Source organism: Lissotriton vulgaris, chromosome 1_1 (assembly GCF_964263255.1).
Source record: "Lissotriton vulgaris chromosome 1_1, aLisVul1.2, whole genome shotgun sequence".
Lineage (NCBI taxonomy): Eukaryota > Metazoa > Chordata > Amphibia > Caudata > Salamandridae > Lissotriton > Lissotriton vulgaris.
Window position 1 is genome coordinate 1,780,499,728 of NC_141685.1, and position 22,285 is coordinate 1,780,522,012.

The window sequence follows — 22,285 nt, forward strand, 5'->3', positions numbered from 1 at the left end:
CCCCAAAACCAGCTGGTTGCTCTTTTGCACTGGAGGTAGGAGTAGATTTAGGTCCTTTCCCAATGCTAGTCGTCCCCTGTTTAAGCTGGGGCTTCCTACAGCCCCTTTTCTTTCTTGGGGTAGGCACCTCATTGGCAATTGACAAACAGGGGGTATCTCCATGCTCTAGAGACAATGATATTGGGGCTGCCTCGGCACGGTCCTCAGAATGTATAGATCCTGTGCTAGAGGGGTGACTAAGCTCTACAGAGGGTTCAGTCAGAATAACAGGGGCCGGCAGGCTACCTAAACCTAGTGAAAGTCGGCGTTCGGCCCTATCAATTTCGACATTTATGGCGCTCACTGCCTTCACAAGATAAGTATCAATAGTGGCGCCTGCAGGCTTGACATGTATTTTTTTTCCTTTACGCTTTGACATAGCTAAAATAGCGTGTTTAGCAAAAACCATATAACACATAAAAAGTCCACGAACCGCACACACAAAGCTTAATGGGTAATTAATACTAGATGAATTGTAAAAAATTTAAAACACAGTCAGCCGTGCTCCAATGGCCTGTAATGAGTCCTTTGCCAAGTAGGGGGTATGCTGTTGGCTATTGAACGGACCAACTACTCACAGTCTCTGCAACTTGCCCATCGGAGACCAAAGGGTATGGCCTAGCCTCAAAAGTCTCGGACAGGCTGGCCCTTCGCCCGAGTAAAGTAGCCTGCAGATGGGAGGGGCTGCTGGAATAGATGCGGCTCAGGTGGCACTGACCGTGTGGCTCCTGGAACCTGGAGCCCCTAAACTGCAAGGAAATGCCCCCACAAAGACTCCTTCTGCGAGGAGTAAAGTAGCCTGCAGGTGGGAGGGGCTGCTGGAATCGATGCGGCTCATGTGACGCTGGCCGTGAGGCTCCTGGAACCTGGAGTCCCTAAACTGCAAGGAAATGCCCCCACGAAGACTCCTTCTGCGAGGAGTAAAGTAGCCTGCAGGTGGGAGGGGCTGCTGGAATCGATGCGGCTCAGGTGACGCTGGCCGTGAGGCTCCTGGAACATGGAGTCCTTAAACTGCAAGGAAATACCCCACTTAATCATTACTGGAACTCGGGGACCTCCACTAAGTCATTAAAGAAAGAAGGGGACTGCTGCCTGAGCATTTTAGATCATTTGAACCTAAAAACAATACACATAAAATACAGAAATCAGCATTTAATAAACAAATACACAAATTATGCAATGTTTCACTTGATTCACAAACAAATCTGAAAAAATCTAAATGTTAGTTATTTTTTAGAAGATTGGAGTCTTGCTAAACTCAATTGAGGCCATTTACTGTTCATACTAGATTCTGTTTTGATGTATTTGCACTGCTCCCACAAATCAATCGGAGAATACCAACTTAATTTTTAGCCTCCTATTTTGAATTCTTTCAGATTTACAGAAAGGTTTACACATTTATATTTTTTTACATGTTGCTTCTTAAATTATATACACCTAGTAAGCTTCACAGACCTCCCAGATGTCCTTGGACCACAGTTTAAAAACCACTGCTCTAGGGTAATGGCCTTCAAACTTTCTAAAGCCACCCACCATTCGTGTAAAAAAGTTGATTGCTCCTCCAACAATGACAAACTTTTTTTCTCTCACAGTTATTCTATAAAATTGTCAGCTTTCTTTGAACCCATTTACAGAGTCAAAGACTGTAGTCATGCTTGGTTAGCTCTTCTAAAAAGGCATGATTGCCAAAATTCTATTGAAAGCTTTTTCGCCTCAAGAGTGTCAAAGTATTTACAATGAGGAACTTTATCAAAAATAGGTGGAGGCACTTTGAGGGTTATTTGAATCACCTCCAACACCACACTTTGACAACGTACCCCAGAAAGAACTAGAGTAACAAAATGTTACAGATATACAACTACAGAGTGGTTCAATGCCACTGTGTTGTCTTTCTTTCAACAAAAACACAGCACTGTTTTCAGCATGGTGCTTGTTTCTGCTCCCCCAGAGCATAGCAAATACTTTTCTTTGCCAGAGCCACTTAGTAAGTCTGCTTCTCTAGGTGTCCCACTTTCCTCTTTTTTAACATTTAACATTTAAAGGTTCTTAGAGTATCTTTTAGGTATCATCTTCTCCCAGTTTGTGGTATGAGCTGTTGGACTTAAGTAAAGGAACAGATACCGCACATCATTTTGCAACATGTTTAAAACATATGGTGCCTTTTTCAGTGGCATGTGTTAAGATACAGCTAATCTTTAATACACACAGGCCATCTCCGAAGCCTTCTAGCTTTAGCATTCTCTCCTTGGTTAGTAATACTGTTTCATTTCTCTTTTTTTTTGCAGAATCTTCTTTAAGCAGGATACTATCCAACCCTTATCAACGCCACTACCAACTAGTTCATGTGAGTGTCATGATATTTCACAAATTAACAAATCACCAACTGGGGCATCCCATTTTTTAATCTAATGTCCTTTAATAAGGAAATTACCTTGAACCTCTGCATTTACTTCGACTGGCTCACAAGGTTAGTTAAGGTCAGTCACTAGCTTCACCTCATAGCAAAGTTAACCAATACTTCACTACTTTAGTAAAGTACACTACAAAACACTATTATCTCATTTAATTAAATCTGAAATAATGAGTGTTGGATACAGCAAGAAATAAAGCTTATAACACCATCCCTGACGGGGACAAAAAGATGTACTCATAAAGAGCGGTTGAACACTACCTGGTATCTATGATAGCAATTGTGATGAATTTCCAGTCTCTTCTTGAATGTGACATAATTCACATATTCATAATATAAAAAATAGCCACAGATCTCTCAATCTGAGGTTTGAGGTAATTTTGCAAAGCAAACAAATACCAGGCATATTCTGTACAATTGACCTAAATTGCTTCTTGTAGTAGAGTAAAGTGGGTGCATTTGAAAATGACAAAAAAAAGGAATAAAATATTGTTTCAAACAGTACCTTAATAGGGAAAGAATTCAGATTCCATACAATAACGTCATTGAAAAAGTCTATTTTTCCCCCCACAGGACCAGTGTCTAAAGCTGCTTGCAAGCTCAACAATGTCATGCTTCGTAGTCTTGCTTGAAGTCACCAAGAGAAGGCAACAGTAAAAGTCACTTTGCTAGATAGCAGCTTTTGGAAACGCCTGAAATTGGGCTTACGTTAAAACATTCATGGCAAGCCTTTCAAGGTGCTGTCGAGAGCTGATAAGGGTATAGAAGTTGCATGCACACCAGGGAGTGCATCTGCACATTAATGTGACATTAATCTCTTGAACTGCTTGCTCACATGCCACGCATCAGAAGAAGCATTATTACGTCACTATGGGATGGTAACAGCTGACGGAGGTTAAATACTTTGAAGCACAGCAGCAGCCTTTATGTTCAGAAGAAGCAGTGTCTTTTAAGAGAATACTCCTTTCTTTGCTGCAGTTATTAACTAAAACCATGGAAGATGGCACATGATCAAGAAATAATTGAGATGAAATAATTTTATAATGCACACTTAAACTACAAACCTAGGAAAGGGCAGAAACTTAGAGAAGCCCCCGACTGGTGCCCAATGGAGACACTGGAGCTGCAGGTTAACCTGTTTACACTTTAACAAGGGTAGTGGAAACTGCAAAAGGGTTATACACTAAGTGAAGGGGAAGCCTAAATAGAATGAAGGCACAAACCAGAAATAAACCTGAGCCCCGAGATAACATAGATACTCGATTCAGACGTCATTTGTAGGAGCAGAAAAACGATGGAATCAATGAGGAATGGCATCCAAAACCTTAAACTAAAATGGAACAGCTTGGAACATACACTAGTACCACTCATCTGCTGCCAGCTCTTAAGCATGCTGCCCACCTACATTGCAACACATTTTCTTTGGCAGTGATTTGTTCAAAGGAAGAAAAACTGGGAGCTATGCTATGCAATTTCAGAATAAAACCCACTGGCAAGTGTATAAAATCTCCCTCCCTCCTAGAAGAGAATTAACTGACAATGTCACAATACATGCAAAAGCACATTACTTTGTAAACTTAGACACATATAGTAACACAATCATTTACAAAAACAAAACAAACTTACCATGGGTCTTCAGCACCTAGTTTTTCCTTGGTCGTAAACAGTTCAATGCAATCTTTTAATTTCACAGAGACTTTTTTCTGGGGTTTATATTCCATGCTTTCATGTTTTTCAAAATCCTAAAGAGAATTATTTCTTCGGTTAAGAAAGAACAGATGAAATAAAACTACATTTAGTGGCTTCTTGTTGCAGTGGGAAGTGTCCGTTAAATAGCTAGTTAAGCCTCTTTCTAGGTCATTTGTACCCTACAAAATTAATATCTTTTAAGATTTCTGTTAATATTACTAAATCATTTATTTTTCTCAAAACTAAGGTTTCAAAAAACAGAAAAAATATGTTATCACTTAAATACAACATATGAAAATGTGTCAAAACAAAACGGAAACTACTTCTAAGGGACTGAATCTGCTCAGCATTCTGTTTTGTTAAACATACTATACCAAGAAGAGGCTATACATTGGCACCTCCTGATTCGGTGTAACCAGGTGGGCAAGTGGTAGACAGAATGGGTCTTGGGTATTGTCTCTGAATCTATCAACAGTCGAATGCCTCTGTGCATATGTTGGCTCCCAAGGATACCAAGATTAAAACTTTATTTTACAAAGAAAACGTGTGTAAGAGGAACACATATGTTACCAGGAGTAAATCACCAATAGGGCAGGCACCAGCATCACATTTCTGAACTGTTTTGGAAGTGAAATGTTTTTATATAAATATACAACACTGAGAAAATCATAAGTTAAAGTGAAGTTTGTACGAAGACCTTCACGTACATTTATAAAACCTCAGAAATTCACTAAACATAAACCACAGTTAATGTGCAATTATATCTAAAAAACAAATCGTATGTATAGTTCTAGTTAGGGAAACTAACCAACGTCACACACTGCTTATGATCTCACATATGTCATCACTCCTGACAAATGACGCCATTGACGGTTTCTCAAATGGCATCATCAATAACATCACTGATAACAGCATCCGGGGGGACCACTTTTTTGCCTCTGGTCATGCTTAGAGGGGGTTAGGAACCAGACCAGAGACTGTGCCTAGCCCTTTGAGAGTTACCAATCCGCACTGTCCACAACAGGGACTGGGTGCAGGGCCTGGCTGAAGGTCAACCATCCACGGGTGGTCAACTCCTACTGCACATGGCCTTCAGCTCTGCGCATAGCCCTGCGCCCATCCTACGGTAGGTGGCCAACCCCTGTAGGACAATGCAGGTGTTGGCCACAGGGCAGCCTCTATCCCACCTCAGGCAGTCAACCCCGATGCAGACAGTCAAAGGCCATGCTTGGTGGGTGCTGGCCAAGCACAGCTACAGTGCAAAAAAGTATTACTATTTTTGTATTTGTTTTTTTTTATCATAATTTGCAGAAATTCTGCCACTCCACGAAGGTTCGTTGGACCCAGGTGTGTTCTCAGGGTTCATAAATCCCACAATAAAATAATTGTTTGTTAATATTCATTTTAATGTCAGAGGGCTTCCTTTGAAGTCCCCTCACATGATCCTGGAGGTCTGATAGGATCAATCTCCCCCCTTATGCCCTTTTTACTTCTCAAGTATCATGAACAGAATAGCAAGTTAAATTAAGCTCCACCATAGCGGAGGGTTCCAAGGTGGAAGGCAAAGTGACAAAAATATTGACCAGTGATTCAAACCTACCACAGTTCTGGCGTTAGAGTCAATTCAGTAATATCTGGTGACAGCATGCACTAATTTTCAGGATGTTGTTTTACATATATCTGGATCCGTCTGCTTCAGAAGTGGCTAATTTTCCACATTTAGAATGTGCATTTGGCTTACCCAAAAGGGGTCTATTTCTTTTTGTTTAACTATAGAGGAAAATGTCCATCTAGCTATGGCTTGTTTTTATTAAGCCATACCAGTCTGAGGCCCTGATTTACGAACTGCTGTTTTATTTCTCTATTAGCTTTAGTCTTATATAATTAGTATTTCAGTGCCCTTCTCCCATCTAGAGTACAGAGTGGTATTTCTACCAGTGTTAAATGACCCGAAAAAAAAGTTGAAAGAGATCATTTTTATTTTTTTATTTCTTTATTGATCTTTTTAAAGTAACAGTTGCACGGAGAGTGCACTGTGTCGTACAGCTCATAACAGTATGGCTATATATGCATGACAATAAAAAGAGCATCAATCTTACAACAATTAAAAACGGTACGGAAGCAAATCTCAAGGGAGGGAGGACAATCCCCAGTAATTAGTGGGTATGTTCGCAGTGCAGTGTATCTGATATGTTCCTGTTGGCAGTATCTACAATAATTAAACAAACAATGGTTCTGTCGGGTAAGACATATTGCTTGAACAATGCTCATAAATGTAGACAAACGACAGAAAGCACTCTGATACACAAGATGCAATTTGAGAAATAAATGCTCAAAAGACAGAAGACAAAGTCATAGGGTCAACGTGTTATATTGTATGAATTATAACAAATTTCTTCCAAACATATCCGAATTACTTCATTCAAGGATAAGTTTTCAATACAAGATAGAGGAGAGTGAGCCTCTTCCTGACCGACCGTCATCAAAACATGCAATTTCTGTGACTTTTTGTGAAGTGGTGCTCAAAGGATGTGATAACAAATATAGTGTGAAGGAAATAAATACATATACATATATACAAAATTGATTTTGATAGCCAGATGCTGATTGTTGACCAAGGATTCCTAAGGTTGTTGTGAGGATCCTGATGAATCTGGGCCTATAAATGCGTCGATGTTTCGACCCTCATGCGCCCCTGTTGGTGGTCGCAGCGGGTCTTTTTCAAGACAAGGAAGGATAATAGTCTAAAAATTGAATGGAGACCGTGTATCAGAGATACTTAAAGTGCCACTTATTAAAGCACTAAGGAGAGCTGCGAAGAGTGGATATCGAGTACTCACTCAGATAGAACAGACAGGGGAACCCTAAGTCTGAATCTTTAAGGCACAGTGGCCCGTGGTATCTGTGAATGATGAGGGATTCACATTAGGACAAGAACAGATCTGGTGGCCCTATATCGCAAAATCGACTATGAGGAGTGTTGCTTAGCCAGCTAAGGGGAGGGTGAATTCTGCTCAATGTGGATGTTAAAATGGCCGTGAACGTTAAGAGAGTACCAAAGGATACACAGAAAGTGCCAGTGCGCGTCGGATGGGCCTTGCCGCGCACGCAGGGATCAATCAAAAATGGGCCGTGAGTACTAGATAACTAGTGAAGCGCTTGCAAAACTGGCCCGACTAGCGGTTATTAATGCGGTGCACAGGGTCGGGTCGGAATCAAAGTGCATTCGCCAATGGGTGTCGGATAATTACACGAGTGGCAGCGCTGATTCTGCAGGACCCCATGGCCAGTGGCACAGTGTCTTACCTAAAGAATAGCTGACGGGGCGCGATCGGTTGCTCTCCTGGTCTGCATACATCAGCGGCCTGACGTGTCATGGAGACCGCGGAAACTGAGCAATTAGTTAAGCAGCGTGGGCGTCGTGTACGTCCGTTGCTGGGCAACGACGTAAGGCATATGCTGTATCACGCGACTGGCGTCGTACAGCTGGGAAGAGTCTTAAAGGGCGCCTCCTAGATGTGGCTTCAGCGGAATTCTGGTCACGCTTTAAGGATGACGTCGAAGATAAAGGGCAAGTGCATAGAAGCGGTATAAATGATAAGTTAATCCAATGATAAGTGACAAGGTTAAAACTTGGAACTGTAACAACTTTTACAGAGGTACAAATTGCCAGAACATATTTATACATTTCTAAATTCCATAATAAAGTACCATAATAAAGTGAGAACGTGATACAGGGGGATAAAAAACACATTACAAAGGGATATCATCCAGATACATGTATAGACATTCCTAGGGCCAATAGTTGAATCAATACAGGCCACTGCTAAGGCAGGCATGGATAAAATTCATGTTAAATGGAGGATCAGGTGACATGGATGATCTGAAAACATGTGTTGTTAAAAGTCAATGGATCTATCACATGTAAGAATGTACAGGCAGACACACATGAACCTACTAAATGTTATAGTAAACCCATCAGTTTAGATATTTCCTCATGCTCGTTTAAACCTGCGGATACAGAGTTAAAAATGTTTATCCATTTACACTCTTTTCTGTTTAAGGCCAGTGTCATTGAACCCCCCCCTTGGATTAGGGCTGACCTTTTCTATCACCCTCCAACGAATGCTTTCTGGGTTGTGGTTGTGACTGCTGAAGTGGTCCACTAGAGGTGCGCCCTGTACTTTGCATCGACTTTTAACAACACATGTTTTCAGATCATCCATGTCACCTGATCCTCCATTTAACATGATTTCTATCCATGCCTGCCTTAGCAGTGGCCTGTATTGATTCAACTATTGGCCCAAGGAATGTCTATACATGTATCTGGATTATATCCCTTTGTAATGTGTTTTTTACCCCCGTATCACGTTCTCACTTTATTATGGTACTTTATTATGTAATTTAGAAATGTATAAATATGTTTTGGCAATTTGTACCTCTGTACATGTTGTTACAGTTCTACGTATTAACCGCTGTCACTTATCATTGGATTAGCTTATCATTTATACCGCTTCTATGCACTTGCCCTTTATCTTCGACGTCATCCTTAAAGCGTGACCAGCATTCCGCTGAAGCCACATCTAGGAGGCGCCCTTTAAGACTCTTCCCAGCTGTACCATGCCAGTTGTGTGATACAGCACATGCCTTACGTCGTTGCCCAGCAACGGACGTACACGACGCCCACGCTGCTTAACTAATCGCTCAGTTTCCGCGGTCTCCATGACACGTCAGGCCGCTGATGTATGAAGACCAGGAGAGCAACTGATCGCGCCCAGTCAGCTATTCTTTAGGTAAGAAACTGTGCCCCTGGCCATGGGGTCCCGCAGAATCAGCGCTGCCACTCGTGTAATTATCCGACACCCGTTGGCGTATGCACGTTGATTCCGCCCTGCCCCTGTGCACCGCATTAATAACCGCTAGTCGGGCCAGATTTGCAAGCGCTTCACTAGTTATCGGGTACTCACGGCCCATTTTTGATTGACCCCTGCGTGCCTGGCAAGGCCCATCCGACGCACACTGGCACTTTCTGTGTATCCTTGGGCACTCTCTTAATGTTCACGGCCATTTTAACATCCATATTGAACAGTCTTCACGCTCCCCTTAGCCGGCTAAGCAACACTCCTCATAGTCGATTTTGCGATATAGGGCCACCAGATCTGTTCTTGTCCTAATGTGAATTCCTCATCAATTCACAGATACCACGGGCCACTGACCCTTAAAGATTCAGACTGAGGGTCCCCCCGTCTGTTCTATCTTAGTGAGTACACAATATCCACTCTTCGCAGCTCTCCTTAGTGCTTTAATAAGTGGCACTTTAAGTCTCTCTGATACACGGTCTCCATTCAATTTTTAGACTATCATCCTTCTTTGTCTTGAAAAAGACCCGCCGCGACCACCAACAGGGGCGCATGAGGGTCGAAACGTCGACGCATTTATAGGCCCAGATTCACCAGGATCCTCACAACAACCTTAGGAATCCTTAGTCAACAATCAGCATCTGGCCATCAAAATCAATTTTGTATTTGCGTGTATGTATTTATTTCCTTCACACTATATTTGTTATCACATCCTTTGAGCACCACTTCACAAAAAGTCACAGAAATTGCATGTTTTGATGACGGTCTTATCTTGTATTGAAAACTTATCCTTGAATGAAGTAATTCGGATATGATTGGAAGAAATTTGTTATAATTTATACAATATAACACGTTGACCCTATGACTTTGTCTTCTGTTTTTTGAGCATTTATTTCTCAAATTGCATCTTGTGTATCAGAGTGCTTTCTTTCGTTTGTCTACATTCATGAGCATTGTTCAAGTAATCTGTCTTACCCGACAGAACCATTGTTTGTTTAACTATTGAATACCCAGGTTCTGAGGGACACAGAGTCACCCCTTTTTTGTTAATCAGTATCTACAAAAAGCCAGGATTCCTTTTATATCAGCCGTGCTCAGGCTCAGCATGCTAATGCATTCACACCCCAAAACTCCAACAGAGCAGCCTTTCACCAGCAGCCACACGCACTCCTCAGATTTCGTCAAGGGGGTGAGCAAGCAAATAGTTTCTTATGGTTTGACAAATTTCTCGGTGCGGGAGGTGGGCGATAACAGTGTGGCATATAGGTCACACATAGTGTCACAGTGAATCATGTCCCGGAGCCAGGCTCTCGCCTTCGGTGCATGTGGTCTTCTTCCCAATGAATAGAGATTTGACGCTTTGCTAGGAGCATAGCCATCGCCGTGAACCTCCGCACAGCTTTTGGTAATGGTTGAACATAGCACAACACTGCCAGCAGGGGGGTGGGCTGCACCACCTGTCCCACCATAAGAGATACGTGTGGAAGATATCCACCCAGTTGTGCAGTTCCATGCAACAAGTGGACAGTCAGCCTCAGCCGTGGCACATTTAGTACATGCATGTGGTGTACTAGGACCTATCTTAACAAGAACTTTTGGGGTTACATAGATTCTGTTTAAATATTTAAAATGTAATAATTTATGCTGATGGTTATTTGAAATATATTGTGTTTGTGCTCAGCAATAGTGCCAAATTCTGTCTGTTATTGGTACACCGAGGTCTCTTTCCCAGGCTGTTCGTGCTTTAGCCCCGACCACAGTCCGCGGAGATATATTGATAGGTGGTATAAGCGTGAGACTAAGTGAGTGCCATCTGGTGATGCAATGACAAGTGTGAGAGGGGGGAGGGGGTAGCCCATTCGGTATCACCAAGATCAAGGATTGCTGGACTCTGTGCAGTAGGAATCTGTCCATGTACGTAGCGTCCCCATGCTAGGTGAGTTCTGGTACCGTGCACAGTTGTGAATCTGTAAACAGATCTATGTCAACAAAGAGAGAGGTAGGGAAATCTGTAAACAGATCTCCAATTTTTTAAAGGCCATGCTTGACTAATGTGCGCTTTGTCAGAGCTTCAGTAGTGGGGGTAGTCACGGGTTGTCTGCGAGTGACAAATGTGGCGATACAGGGACTCTTTTTTTGTAGATATCGCCATAATTTCGTCCATGCCCAGCAGGTAGTGGGTACGGTTTGGATCTCAGCGGGGGGGCGCGGCAGTCCCTGCGGTAATATGGCGGATAGGGAGTCGGGATATATTTGAGAACGCTCAGCCTTGAGATAGTGGAGCCGGGCATCAGGGTGTTATCAATAATATGTGAAGTGGGTTTGGGACACTAGGTAATACAGATAAAAATCTGGGGCGCCACATCCCCCACGTTCGTACGGTATGGTTAGTGTGTTCCAGCTTATGCGCGGCTGTTTACCTGCCCAGACAAGCTGAGTAAGCAACGTTAGTAATGTGTCAAAACTTTTTGGTGTTAAAGCAATAGGTATACTTAAGAGGTATAAACAAGCATTTGCAATGCAATAGGTCTCGCATTTACGCAAGCTTGAGCTATTGGCATTGTAAATGACAATGCCTTTTATTTATGTTTTAAAAACCAAAACATAAATGAAAGGTATAATCATTTACATTGCCACTAGCTCAAACTTGTGTAAATGTGAGACTTATTGCATCGCAAATGCTTGTTACTATTAGCTGCCATTTTTTTGGCTTGCAATTTTTGTTGCATGTAGATTGTTTAGTATATAATGCTGTCATGTTTTGTTTTCTTTGCTTCAAAATTTATTATGCATTTTTTTTCAATTCAACATGTGAATGCCATGGGGCACATCTAACACTTCATAAAATGTTCAAAACAAAAAAGACAGAGGCCTTGAGTGGTCATAGGCAACCAAATCACATAGTCTAAGTTCAATTTAGGTGTGCAAGGGTTTTATATACAAGTTAAAACTATGTTTGGTTTTCTCAAACAGTTGATTTGTACTCGAAAAATACTGCTTGGCACCACAGCCACTGCACCTGCTGCACCAACGGAAGTTTAGCCATTGAACATCTCCCAAAACTGGCTGAGTTCAAGGGCAAGTTGATCTGCCATGGGCAACAATATTTCCCTGTGAACAAATTTTGTTTAGAAAAAACGGATATTACAATTGCAATACAGCAGTGCGTTTACACGTGAAAATGCCCACTATGCCCGTTTGTACAAGTGAAAGTACGCACTATGCATAGTCGCACTTGCATAATCATAAACAGAATAGACAAAAGGAATTCAGTAGTTTCTCTAGGCACCAGTGTCTGCGTTAGCTTCCAGGAATACTCCAGGACTTTTTTGTGAATCGAGAAGAAAAGCTAGAGATCAACTCCAAACATAGGCTTAAACCTATGGGAATTTCAGATTTTTTGAGAATCTGGCGTAGTCTGATAGAAGACAACAAGAGAGTTAAGAAAACCAGGTAGGGAAACTCGTTGTGGCCACAGGCAGTGACATCAAGAGACATGCAGGATCTTGTGGTTGTAATGCTCAATTTCTTATGGGCACAATGAGTCTATTTTCCCATCTCTCATTTTATGATCTCACTCCACGGGGCAAAATTACTACTAGTTCCAAAAAAGATGTGAAACTCCATTTTGCACCCTTTTTAGGTTTCGCCTGGCGTCCACTGCGCCGCAGTGTTGGCGCAGGCAAAATCTTTTGAGCTTCAGTAGGGGGGGGTCTTTAACCCTCCTCTCTCTTCCATTGGCTAGCTCCATAAATGGAGGCTAGCCATTGGAAGAGATGGTTGTCAATCACTCTTTCCCCCGTCACGACACAATTCGTGGGTGTTTCTTTCTCTTTTTTTAAGTCCCGCCCCCCACACCCTCCCTCTCGTTTTTATTCTATGCACTGCAGTGGCTGAAATGTCGTAGCCGGCGACTTATTCTTAGACAGGTATATGTTTGTGCAGGAGGTGACGTTTAAGGCACTTGGATATCCTACCGGGGGTGTATGCTGTGCCAGATATGTATGTGGGCAAGAGGCGACCCCAGGTACTCCGAGCATATCCAAGCGGTGGAAAGGTCACCACCTCTATTGTGCCGCTCTCTGTCCTGGGATTGGGCATCATTTTCCTGCGGTTGGGGTCTGCCGACCCCTCGGCGTCCCCCATTGGTTACACCGGCGGCAGGAGGCGGGCCCAGTGACGTGTGCCCCGCTGCTAGGGCTGGGCTTCCTGGGGGCTGTAGTAGCGAAGGAGGCGTGGAAGGAGGCGGCCGCTGGCTGGGAGCGAGCCCGGCACCAGGTACACATCCCTGACATGTCCTTGATGGTGGGTGGAGTGAGGCTGCATCCGTGACACGCGCAATGTTGGACTGGCGACATTTATGCGCCCTTGTAGAGGGCGCCATGTTGTGGGTGCTAGAGGTGGGCTGATATATAAAACTGGAGCGGGCCCCAGCGAGCATATCCAAGCGGTGGAAAGGTCACCACCTCTATCGTGCCGCTCTCTGAGCTGGGATTGGGCATCATTTTCCTGTGGGTGGAGTGAGGCTGCATCCGTGACACGCACAATGTTTGACTGGCACCTCCCTGGCATTCTCATGCCAATCCCTCACCACCCTGCATGGGGCACGCGTGACTCCTGCATAACTGGCCACTCTGAGGCGAACGCACGCCCCTCACTGGGCAAGTGAGGTGTTCACACACTGGGTTGCCTGTGGTTTTTAATCCGGTAAAATTGGGGTACATACAGCATCTAGCGCTGTCTGCTTTCCCTTGTTTCGTCGACTTTAGCTTAGCGCTGTAATCTCTTAGGCTTAAAGTCTGGCACCAGTCTCTCGATTTCTGGGGAACTTTTGGAGCCCGGAAGCCTCCCCCCTCCTCTCCCCATGAAGAGGGCCATGGATGTTATCCCTTCTGCTTCTGTTCTAGAATGTTCACAGTATCTGTGGTGAGGGCCTGCCCTCCCCCACCACCCCCCCCCCCCCCGTTCCCGGTCTGCACACTTCCCTGTCTGTGCATAAGTGCAGGTCCCCTCCGCTGACTACATCCTCCTCGGGGACCTCAACTTCCACCTGGAGAACAACAACGACCGCAACACCACCACCCTACTAGACAACCTCGCCAACCTCGGACTCAAGCAACTGGTGACCACCCCCACCCACGACGCCGGACACACACTCGACCCCGTCTTCTCATCCAGCAAGGACATCGCCTTCAGCCACGCCATCGGACTCCACTGGACGGACCACAGCTGCGTCCACTTCAGCTTCAAAAGGACCACGATCCACCACCAACAGCAACAGGTTGCTCGCAGAAGCTGGAACAAGATCACTGCCACCAGCTCGCGACCTCCCTGAGCAAGAACCCACCTACCAGCGCAACGAACCCCAGCCAAGCGGCCACCAACCTCACGAAGTGGATCAGCGACTGCGCAGACGACCTCGCCCCTCTGAGGACCCCGCCTACCAGACCGGGCAGCAAGAAAGCCCCATGGTTCACCGACGAACTCAAGAGCTCCAAGAGGAACTGCAGAGCCCTGGAGAAAGCCTGGCGCAGAGACCCAACTCCGGACAACATGACTGCCCTCAAACCCGAAAACACCACCAACTGATCCACACCACCAAGAAAACTGCATTCAAGGAACGACTGGACAACAACGCACACAACAGCAAGGAACTCTTCAACATCGTTAAAGAGCTCTCCAACCCCAACGCCGGAAACAACGACATCACCCCTTCGCAAGACCTCTGCAACTCCCTCGCCTCCTACTTCCACAACAAGATCGCGGACATACACAACAGCTTCAGCACTCAACCGACGCACGCCACTACCAAACCACCGCCCCTCACCACCACCCTCCGCGCCTGGACCCCGATCAGCACCGAAGACACCGGCCGCACAATGAACTCCATCCACTCCGGATCTCCGACCGACCCTTGCCCTCACCACGTCTTCAACAAGGCCGACACTGTCATCGCGCCCCACCTGCGGGACATCATCAACACCTCCTTCGACACCGCTACCTTCCCGGAGAGTTGGAAGCACGCCGAACTCAGCGCCCTACTAAAGAAGCCATCAGCCGACCCCACCGACCTCAAGAACTACCGACCCATCTCGCTGCTCCCGTTTCCCGCAAAAGTCATCGAAAAGACCGTCAACAAGCAGCTGGCCGCCTTCCTCGATACGAACGGATCCTTCGACCTCTCGCAGTCTGGCTTCCGGGCCAACCACCTGAGCTGGGATGGGGCAGTGAGATAAATAACGGTGATGGATCAAGCCCTGATCTTTGGACTCGGTAAGAGTGGTCTGCTTAATTCAGACACTCTGTTCTTCACCACCCCCTTTTCTAAATCGTTTTTGGCCACTATAGGTGTGGCAGGGTATACTCAGACATGAGTCCCTTTCTCACTGCTCCATCAGGATTCAAGCAAGCCGGGCCGAAGACGGCTGAAATGCCAGAAACCGGTCCCCGGTAGCTTGTCTCCTTTCTGGTGAAGAATTGGCTTGGTAGTTTAGTCTGCCCTGTTCCCATGATGCACTGGGCCAGGGACAGACTGATTTGCATATAGCCAGGTTCTGAGCTGGGATGGGGCAGTGAGATAAATAACGGTGATGGATCAAGCCCTGATCTTTGGACTGGGTAAGAGTGGTCTGCTTAATTCAGACACTCTGTTCATCACCACCCCCTTTTCTAAATCGTTTTTGGCCACTATAGGTGTGGCAGGGTATACTCAGACCTGAGTCCCTTTCTCACTGCTCCATCAGGATTCAAGCAAGCCGGGCCGAAGACGGCTGAAATGCCAGAAACCGGTCCCCGGTAGCTTGTCTCCTTTCTGGTGACGAATTGGCTTGGTAGTTTAGTCTGCCCTGTTCCCATGATGCACTGGGCCAGGGACAGACTGATTTGCATATAGCCAGGTTCTGAGCTGGGATGGGCAAGTGAGATAAATAACGGTGATGGATCAAGCCCTGATCTTTGGACTGGGTAAGAGTGGTCTGCTTAATTCAGACACTCTGTTCATCACCACCCCCTTTTCTAAATCGTTTTTGGCCACTATAGGTGTGGCAGGGTATACTCAGACATGAGTCCCTTTCTCACTGCTCCATCAGGATTCAAGCAAGCCGGGCCGAAGACGGCTGAAATGCCAGAAACCGGTCCCCGGTAGCTTGTCTCCTTTCTGGTGAAGAATTGGCTTGGTAGTTTAGTCTGCCCTGTTCCCATGATGCACTGGGCCAGGGACAGACTGATTTGCATATAGCCAGGTTCTGAGCTGGGGTGGGGCAGTGAGATAAATAACGGTGATGGATCAAGCCCTGATCTTTGGACTGGGTAAGAGTGGTCTGCTTAATTCAGACACTCTGTTCATCACCACCCCCTTTTCTAAATCGTTTCCGGGCCAACCACAGCACCGAGACCGCCCTGATCCCAGCAACCGATGACATCAGAGCCCTGCTCAACAACGGAGAAACAGCAGCCCTCATCCTCCTGGACCTCTCCGCGGCCTTCGACACTGTCTGCCACCGTACCCCAGTACAGCGCCTCAGCAATGTCGGAGTCCAGGAGAAGGCACTGGAGTGGATCATCTCCTTCTTTGCCGGAAGGACACAGAGAGTCCGCCTTCCCCCGTTCAGATCAGAAGCTACCAAAGTCATCTGCGGCGTTCCTCAAGGCTCTTCGCTCAGCCCAACCCTCTTTAACGTCTACATGAGCCCCCTCGCAGCCATCGCACGCCAGCACAACCTCAACATCATCTCCTACGCCGACGACACCCAGCTGATCCTCTCCCTCACCAACGACCCCGCCACCGCCAGAGCCAACCTACACGAAGGGATGAAGGAGGTAGCCGAATGGATGAAGGACAGCGGCCTGAAACTGAACGCGGACAAGACTGAAGTCCTCATCCTGGGATCCTCACCCTCCGTCTGGGACAACTCCTGGTGGCCCCCCGCCCTAGGCAGCGCACCCAAACCAACAGACCACGCACGCAACCTGGGCTTCATCCTGGACTCCTCCCTCTCCATGATCAGACAAGTCAACGCCGTCTCCTCGTCGTGCTTCAACATCCTACGCATGCTACGCAAGATCTTCCGATGGATCCCCACCGAGACCAGGAAGACTGTCACCCAGGCCCTCGTCACCAGCCGACTGGACTACGGCAACTCCCTCTACGCCGGAACCACCACCAAACTCCAGAAGAGACTCCAGCGGATCCAGAACGCCTCAGCACGACTCATCCTGGACATCCCCCGCCACCACCACATCTCCGGACACCTGAGAGACCTTCACTGGCTCCCGGTCAACAAGAGAATCACCTTCCGTCTCCTCACCCACGCACACAAAGCCCTGCACAACCAAGGCCCAGGATACCTCAACAGCCGCCTCAACTTCTACGCTCCCAAACGCCAGCTTCGATCGACCGGCCATGCCCTCGCCGCCGTCCCCCGCATCCGAAGAGCCACCACAGGGGGAAGATCCTTCTCCTACCTCGCCGCCAAGACTTGGAACTCCCTCCCGACCCACCTCCGCCTGACCCAGGACCACCTCACCTTCAGGAAGCAGCTCAAGACCTGGCTGTTCGAGCAGTAGCGGACCCCCCCTCCCCTAGCGCCTTGAGACCCTCCGGGTGAGTAGTGCGCTATACAAATGCTTTGATTGATTGATTGATTGATCTGTACTATCAAGGTATTTCGCACTCAGCGACTCCTCCGTTCGGTCCTAGCTGTTGGGCCATGAGCTCATTGCATTCTGGGACTTGTAGTGTTTTTTCGCGTTGTACTGTAAGCCTTCAATTCCAGCACGACCTGTGTGGTTGCGATCTTTGAGGGGTCCTGTAGGTGGCTAAACTACTAGCTAAATCCAAAGAGCCCCCAGCTGTGTACTGCAGTGGCTGCAAGGCTCTGTGTGTGTGTGTGGCTGTGTGCGTGTGTGCGTGTGTGTGTGTGTGTGTGGCTCTGTGTGTGTGTGTGTCTCAGTGTGTGTGTGTGTGTCTGGCTCTCTGTGTCTGACTGTGTGTGTGTGTGGCTCACTGTATGTGTGGATGCAAATGCAATAGGTCTTGCATTTGCGAGAGATTAAGCTACTGGCATTGTAAATGACAATGCCATTTATTTATCTGATTTCAAAGCCAAAACATAATAAAAATGTTGTCATTTACAATGCCAATAGCTCGAACTTTTGCAAAGGCGAGACAGTTGCATTGTAAATGCTGGTTATGCTTTGGTTTTACAGAATGTGGAGCAAATGTATTTGTTCTAGTCAATATCGTGGACAGTGAAACCACTGCAAAAAGTACATACCGCATCTGTTCCTTAAAAAGAGTTTAACGTATCTAGATTTTTGACACAAAATACTGGGCCCATGAACTCTTATTAGCAAAACGAAAGTGATAGTTTTGGCTTTGCTTGTGTAATAAATTCGGCTCCTGTTTAATCTCTTTTTTAACTTTAGAAAAGGGAAGACCACTATATTCTGGCTCATTTCCGTCGATATAAACACAGTAAAAAGACCACAAACATTAATCTGCGTGACATTTTGGGCTCAGGTGCATATCCAGGGTTTGGGGAAAACCATGTTTGTTCTGTGTTCCATTTTACATAAGTATAAGGATTCGCAGGAATTCATCGATGTTCATGAGGCAGGCGACTGAGACTCGTGGCCACAAGAAGTGAAGAATAGGAAAGCCGGGGCCAGTGAACGCCGACCTTGTGAGATGCCAGTGTTACAGCCCTTGCCTCCAAGCACAGATCTCAATGCGACGGTCCGCAGGGACGACCCTTCCCACAATGTTCACCTCGGAAATTGGAAGGACATTTACAGCTCTGGACGTCCTTTTGATAGTTAGTGCAGCGCGGGTTTTGCAAGTGTGACCAATAGTTGCCATTCCTTCCTGGCCACACACGTTTGATCGCCTTTGCTGTGTGTTTCCCTTGAACTCCAGACTCGTGTTTAAGGCAGAGGGGCCAGGGAGCTTCGGATCTATGGCTGTGCGACCTCTGCACAGCATATAAACTGTTTACCACCGCTCCTGCGCCCAGTTATTTCCTGCGCCGGTTATTTAGCAAGGGAGAATCTGAGCAATGGAGAGGTGCACGAGGGACTGGTGGTGGTGGTGGTGGGGGATGGGTCTGTACACCACTTCAGGGGGAACTCGAACTCCTCTTGTGTGTGCAGTTGCCGGAGTCAGCGGGAAGATGTATGATTTAGTCCAGTTTATCACTAATCCTGAATATGCACCAAATCGGACAACCTCTCACAAGAGTGGGGACAGATGATCAGTCAGTTTCTGAAAAAATAGAGTTATGTTGTCGGAACTAGACCGACGCTGTCAGTAGACCTGTGTGTAATTGCTCTCCTCGGTGGAGATGTCGTTCCTGTATGTGGCGGGCAAGGGGGTCCATAGCTATAATAAATAGTAGGGGTGAGAGGGGAATTGGTGTGTTATTTCACCATTGATATTCAGTCGGGCCACAGGGTTGGCATACAGGAGGCGGACTAAGTTTAACAAGCATTGGCATAGCCAATAGGTCTCGTTTTTGGGACCTCATCAGTATTTCGTTATGCAGCACAATATCCTTACTGCAACAACATTAACTGTTGCATGGCCAAACACTTATAAGGTCCCAAAGGCTAGACCTATTGGCTATGAGCATGAGGATGTGTGCCACAGGACGTCAAAATGATGGCTTTGTCCAGTCCAGCAGTCATTTGCAGTGTACATACACACATCACATCAAGAGTAAGAGGTTCTAAAGCAATTGAGTACAAATGCGTATCTTTAGGAGATTACAAGAGACCCTAATAAAATAAACGCCAATGAGCTCCACAATCAGCACATCTTAAACAGTTACACATGTAAGACAATACCAAAACAAACACAGGCCAGTCCCATAATCAGCATATAGTAACAATTTACAGACATATGGAGGCCAGCAGTCCAACAATAAGCACAGTTTAAATATGAGACACTGGATAAAGTACAGGCATACACCTGACAATAATCAATAAAAATGTATGCTATGTTATGATGGAAGCACGCCCACCCTGAAAATTGTTTTAGTAACACTAATGTTAGAGTATATCTTGCCATGCTTTCATTGTCTGTAGTAATGAATCTTGGTTGCACTGATTGGATGTAGCTTGCTGACCCACTCATACGCTCCACATCTCAACCTCCTTTTGTATTCCAAAAATGGCGGTTGCTTGTTTTGCACTGCAAAGGGTCACCAATTCTTGCGAATGGGGCACTGATGCATGTTATGAAGTAGAGTAGAGGCTGCATTCAACGCCTCCAGCTGCAAGACTACCCGAGGGAAAACAGCAAGAGCTGAAAGTCGATATGTGCAGTTATGAGAGGAATGCATTTTATTTTTAGCTCTGCAAAGGCTATTTAATAGTGGACTGATTACTGCAATGATGAAGGCTTTGCCAGGCTTTTATTAACGGGGGCATGTACAGCGATGTTAATGCTGTTATGTATTGTATTGTATTGTAATTGCATTTATATAGCGCTTACTACCCCTGAGGAAGGCTGCTGTGATGTCCGATCCCTTTGTCATTGTGGTGTCAGTATCTGTGTCTAGGTACGTTATGAATAAGGATTGGTATTGGGGCAGGAGAAGGCGGGCAAGCGTTCTACCGGGTCTCTCCCCCTCCCCATATGTTCAGGCCATAGCATATTTACCAAGGTATTTGACTTCGCGAGCAACTGAGTCTGTGAATTCGGTCAGAAGAGTTGCGCATCGTGCAGAGATTGCGGAGATGGTCTGTGCAACTGCGTCCATGGCTTTTAGTTTTTTCTCCATGCTCTTGAGGTCATTTTGGATGGATCAGAGTACGCCGGCATGTTTTGATATACAGACCCCAGGGATAAATGCTTTAAAGGCGTCCCACAGTACCAGCTGTGAGGTAACCATGCCCTCTTTCAATAAAAAATATTCTCTAATGGAATCACCCACTTCGTTATGAAGTACCAGGTCGAGTAGTGCAGACGGAGGAAATCTCCATAAAGGGCCCTGCTTTGGCACTGTGGGGAAATCTACCAGGAGCAGTACTGGGGCAGGTAGTCAATCTCCTGTACCTCTAAGAGTAGTTGTGGCCTGAGGTACCAGTGATCTATACGTTGGGCCATGCAGGGCAGAATAAAAAGTGTAGGTACTCCATCCTGGATGTTTATGACGCCAGGGGTCAGTAAGTAAGGTGGACTGCAACAAGATGGTTAGACCCTGCGTAGCATGAGGTTTTGTGGTGCGGTTTGTACCAGTAATGTCAACTATGGGGTCAAGTGTGCGGTTAAAATCACTTTCCAGTAGTACATTGTCAGTACCCAACTGATCAACATGTGTCATAAGGCTAGGAAAAAAGTCAGTAGTATCCACATTGAGAGCGTACACATTAATAAAAAGAACGGGATCTCCCCCCCCCCCAGTGATTCCGACACCATCAGATACAGGCAGTCTTCATCTTTTACAACTTCAGAGACCTGAAAAGGGAGAGAGCGATGTATCAGTATACACACCCCTGCGAGTATGTGCTATAACTGGAGAAGAATAGGTGGCTCCCCCATGATGACGCAAATCTGTGTGCTGGGAGTGGTACATAGTGTGTTTCCTGAAGGAAGGCAACCTGGATTTTGTGCCTGGTCAGGTATGCTAGGACTTGGCACCCTTTTTTAGGGCTAGATAATCCCCTCACATTCCAGAATAGGCATTTGAGGCTAAGGCACCGGCTCTGCATGTTATTGGAGGTCATTAGGCTTCTGTCAGATGAATCACTGGAGGCTGTAAAGTTATGAGAATCATACCCATTATTCTGTAAGCTAAACTTGCTCCGTACCAACCAAAAGTAAGACAATCAACAAACCAAAACACCCAACCCCATTTCCACCCCCACCCATAATGGATACACAAAAATAAGTCACCCGGTGAATCCCATTCAAACATTCCCAAACATAGGGTAAGGGGAAGATGGGGGGGGTGGAGATAGGAGAGAACAAACAGGAGAACATCCTGCGAGGGAAGGCAACGCTCCTGTGAGCCATTGGTCCATGAAAAAAAGTATGTATCAGGTTGAGGTCTGCCCAATATGTGCCTGATTTGCATTAATAGATATTGGTTGCTGTCCGGCAGAGGTGCGATCATAGGTTTTTGCAAGAACATCACCAGTGGCCCCCAATACAGCCCTGAAGCTACCAATAATATATAGCGAAACCATAGGAGGGTACACGCATTGCATGACAGGCCTCAAAAAGCAGCCGGCCATCGTTAGGAACCTGGGTCGTGTCCATCAGCCTTCCCTTGTGATTTGTCTCTAG

The 22,285-nt window shown here is 46.0% G+C and overlaps 1 protein-coding gene across 6 annotated transcripts in view; it reads right to left on the minus strand.

Moving 5' to 3' along the window:
* The window catches only part of USP15 (ubiquitin specific peptidase 15), an 829,830-nt gene that overhangs the window by 199,604 nt on the left and 607,941 nt on the right, over positions 1 to 22,285 (minus strand). For all 6 annotated transcript variants that reach the window (XM_086919102.1, XM_086919100.1, XM_086919101.1 and 3 more), the window contains one exon: positions 4,076 to 4,191. In XM_086919102.1, the coding sequence (XP_086775228.1) occupies positions 4,076 to 4,191 (116 nt within the window). The remainder of the gene's footprint in view (positions 1 to 4,075; positions 4,192 to 22,285) is intronic.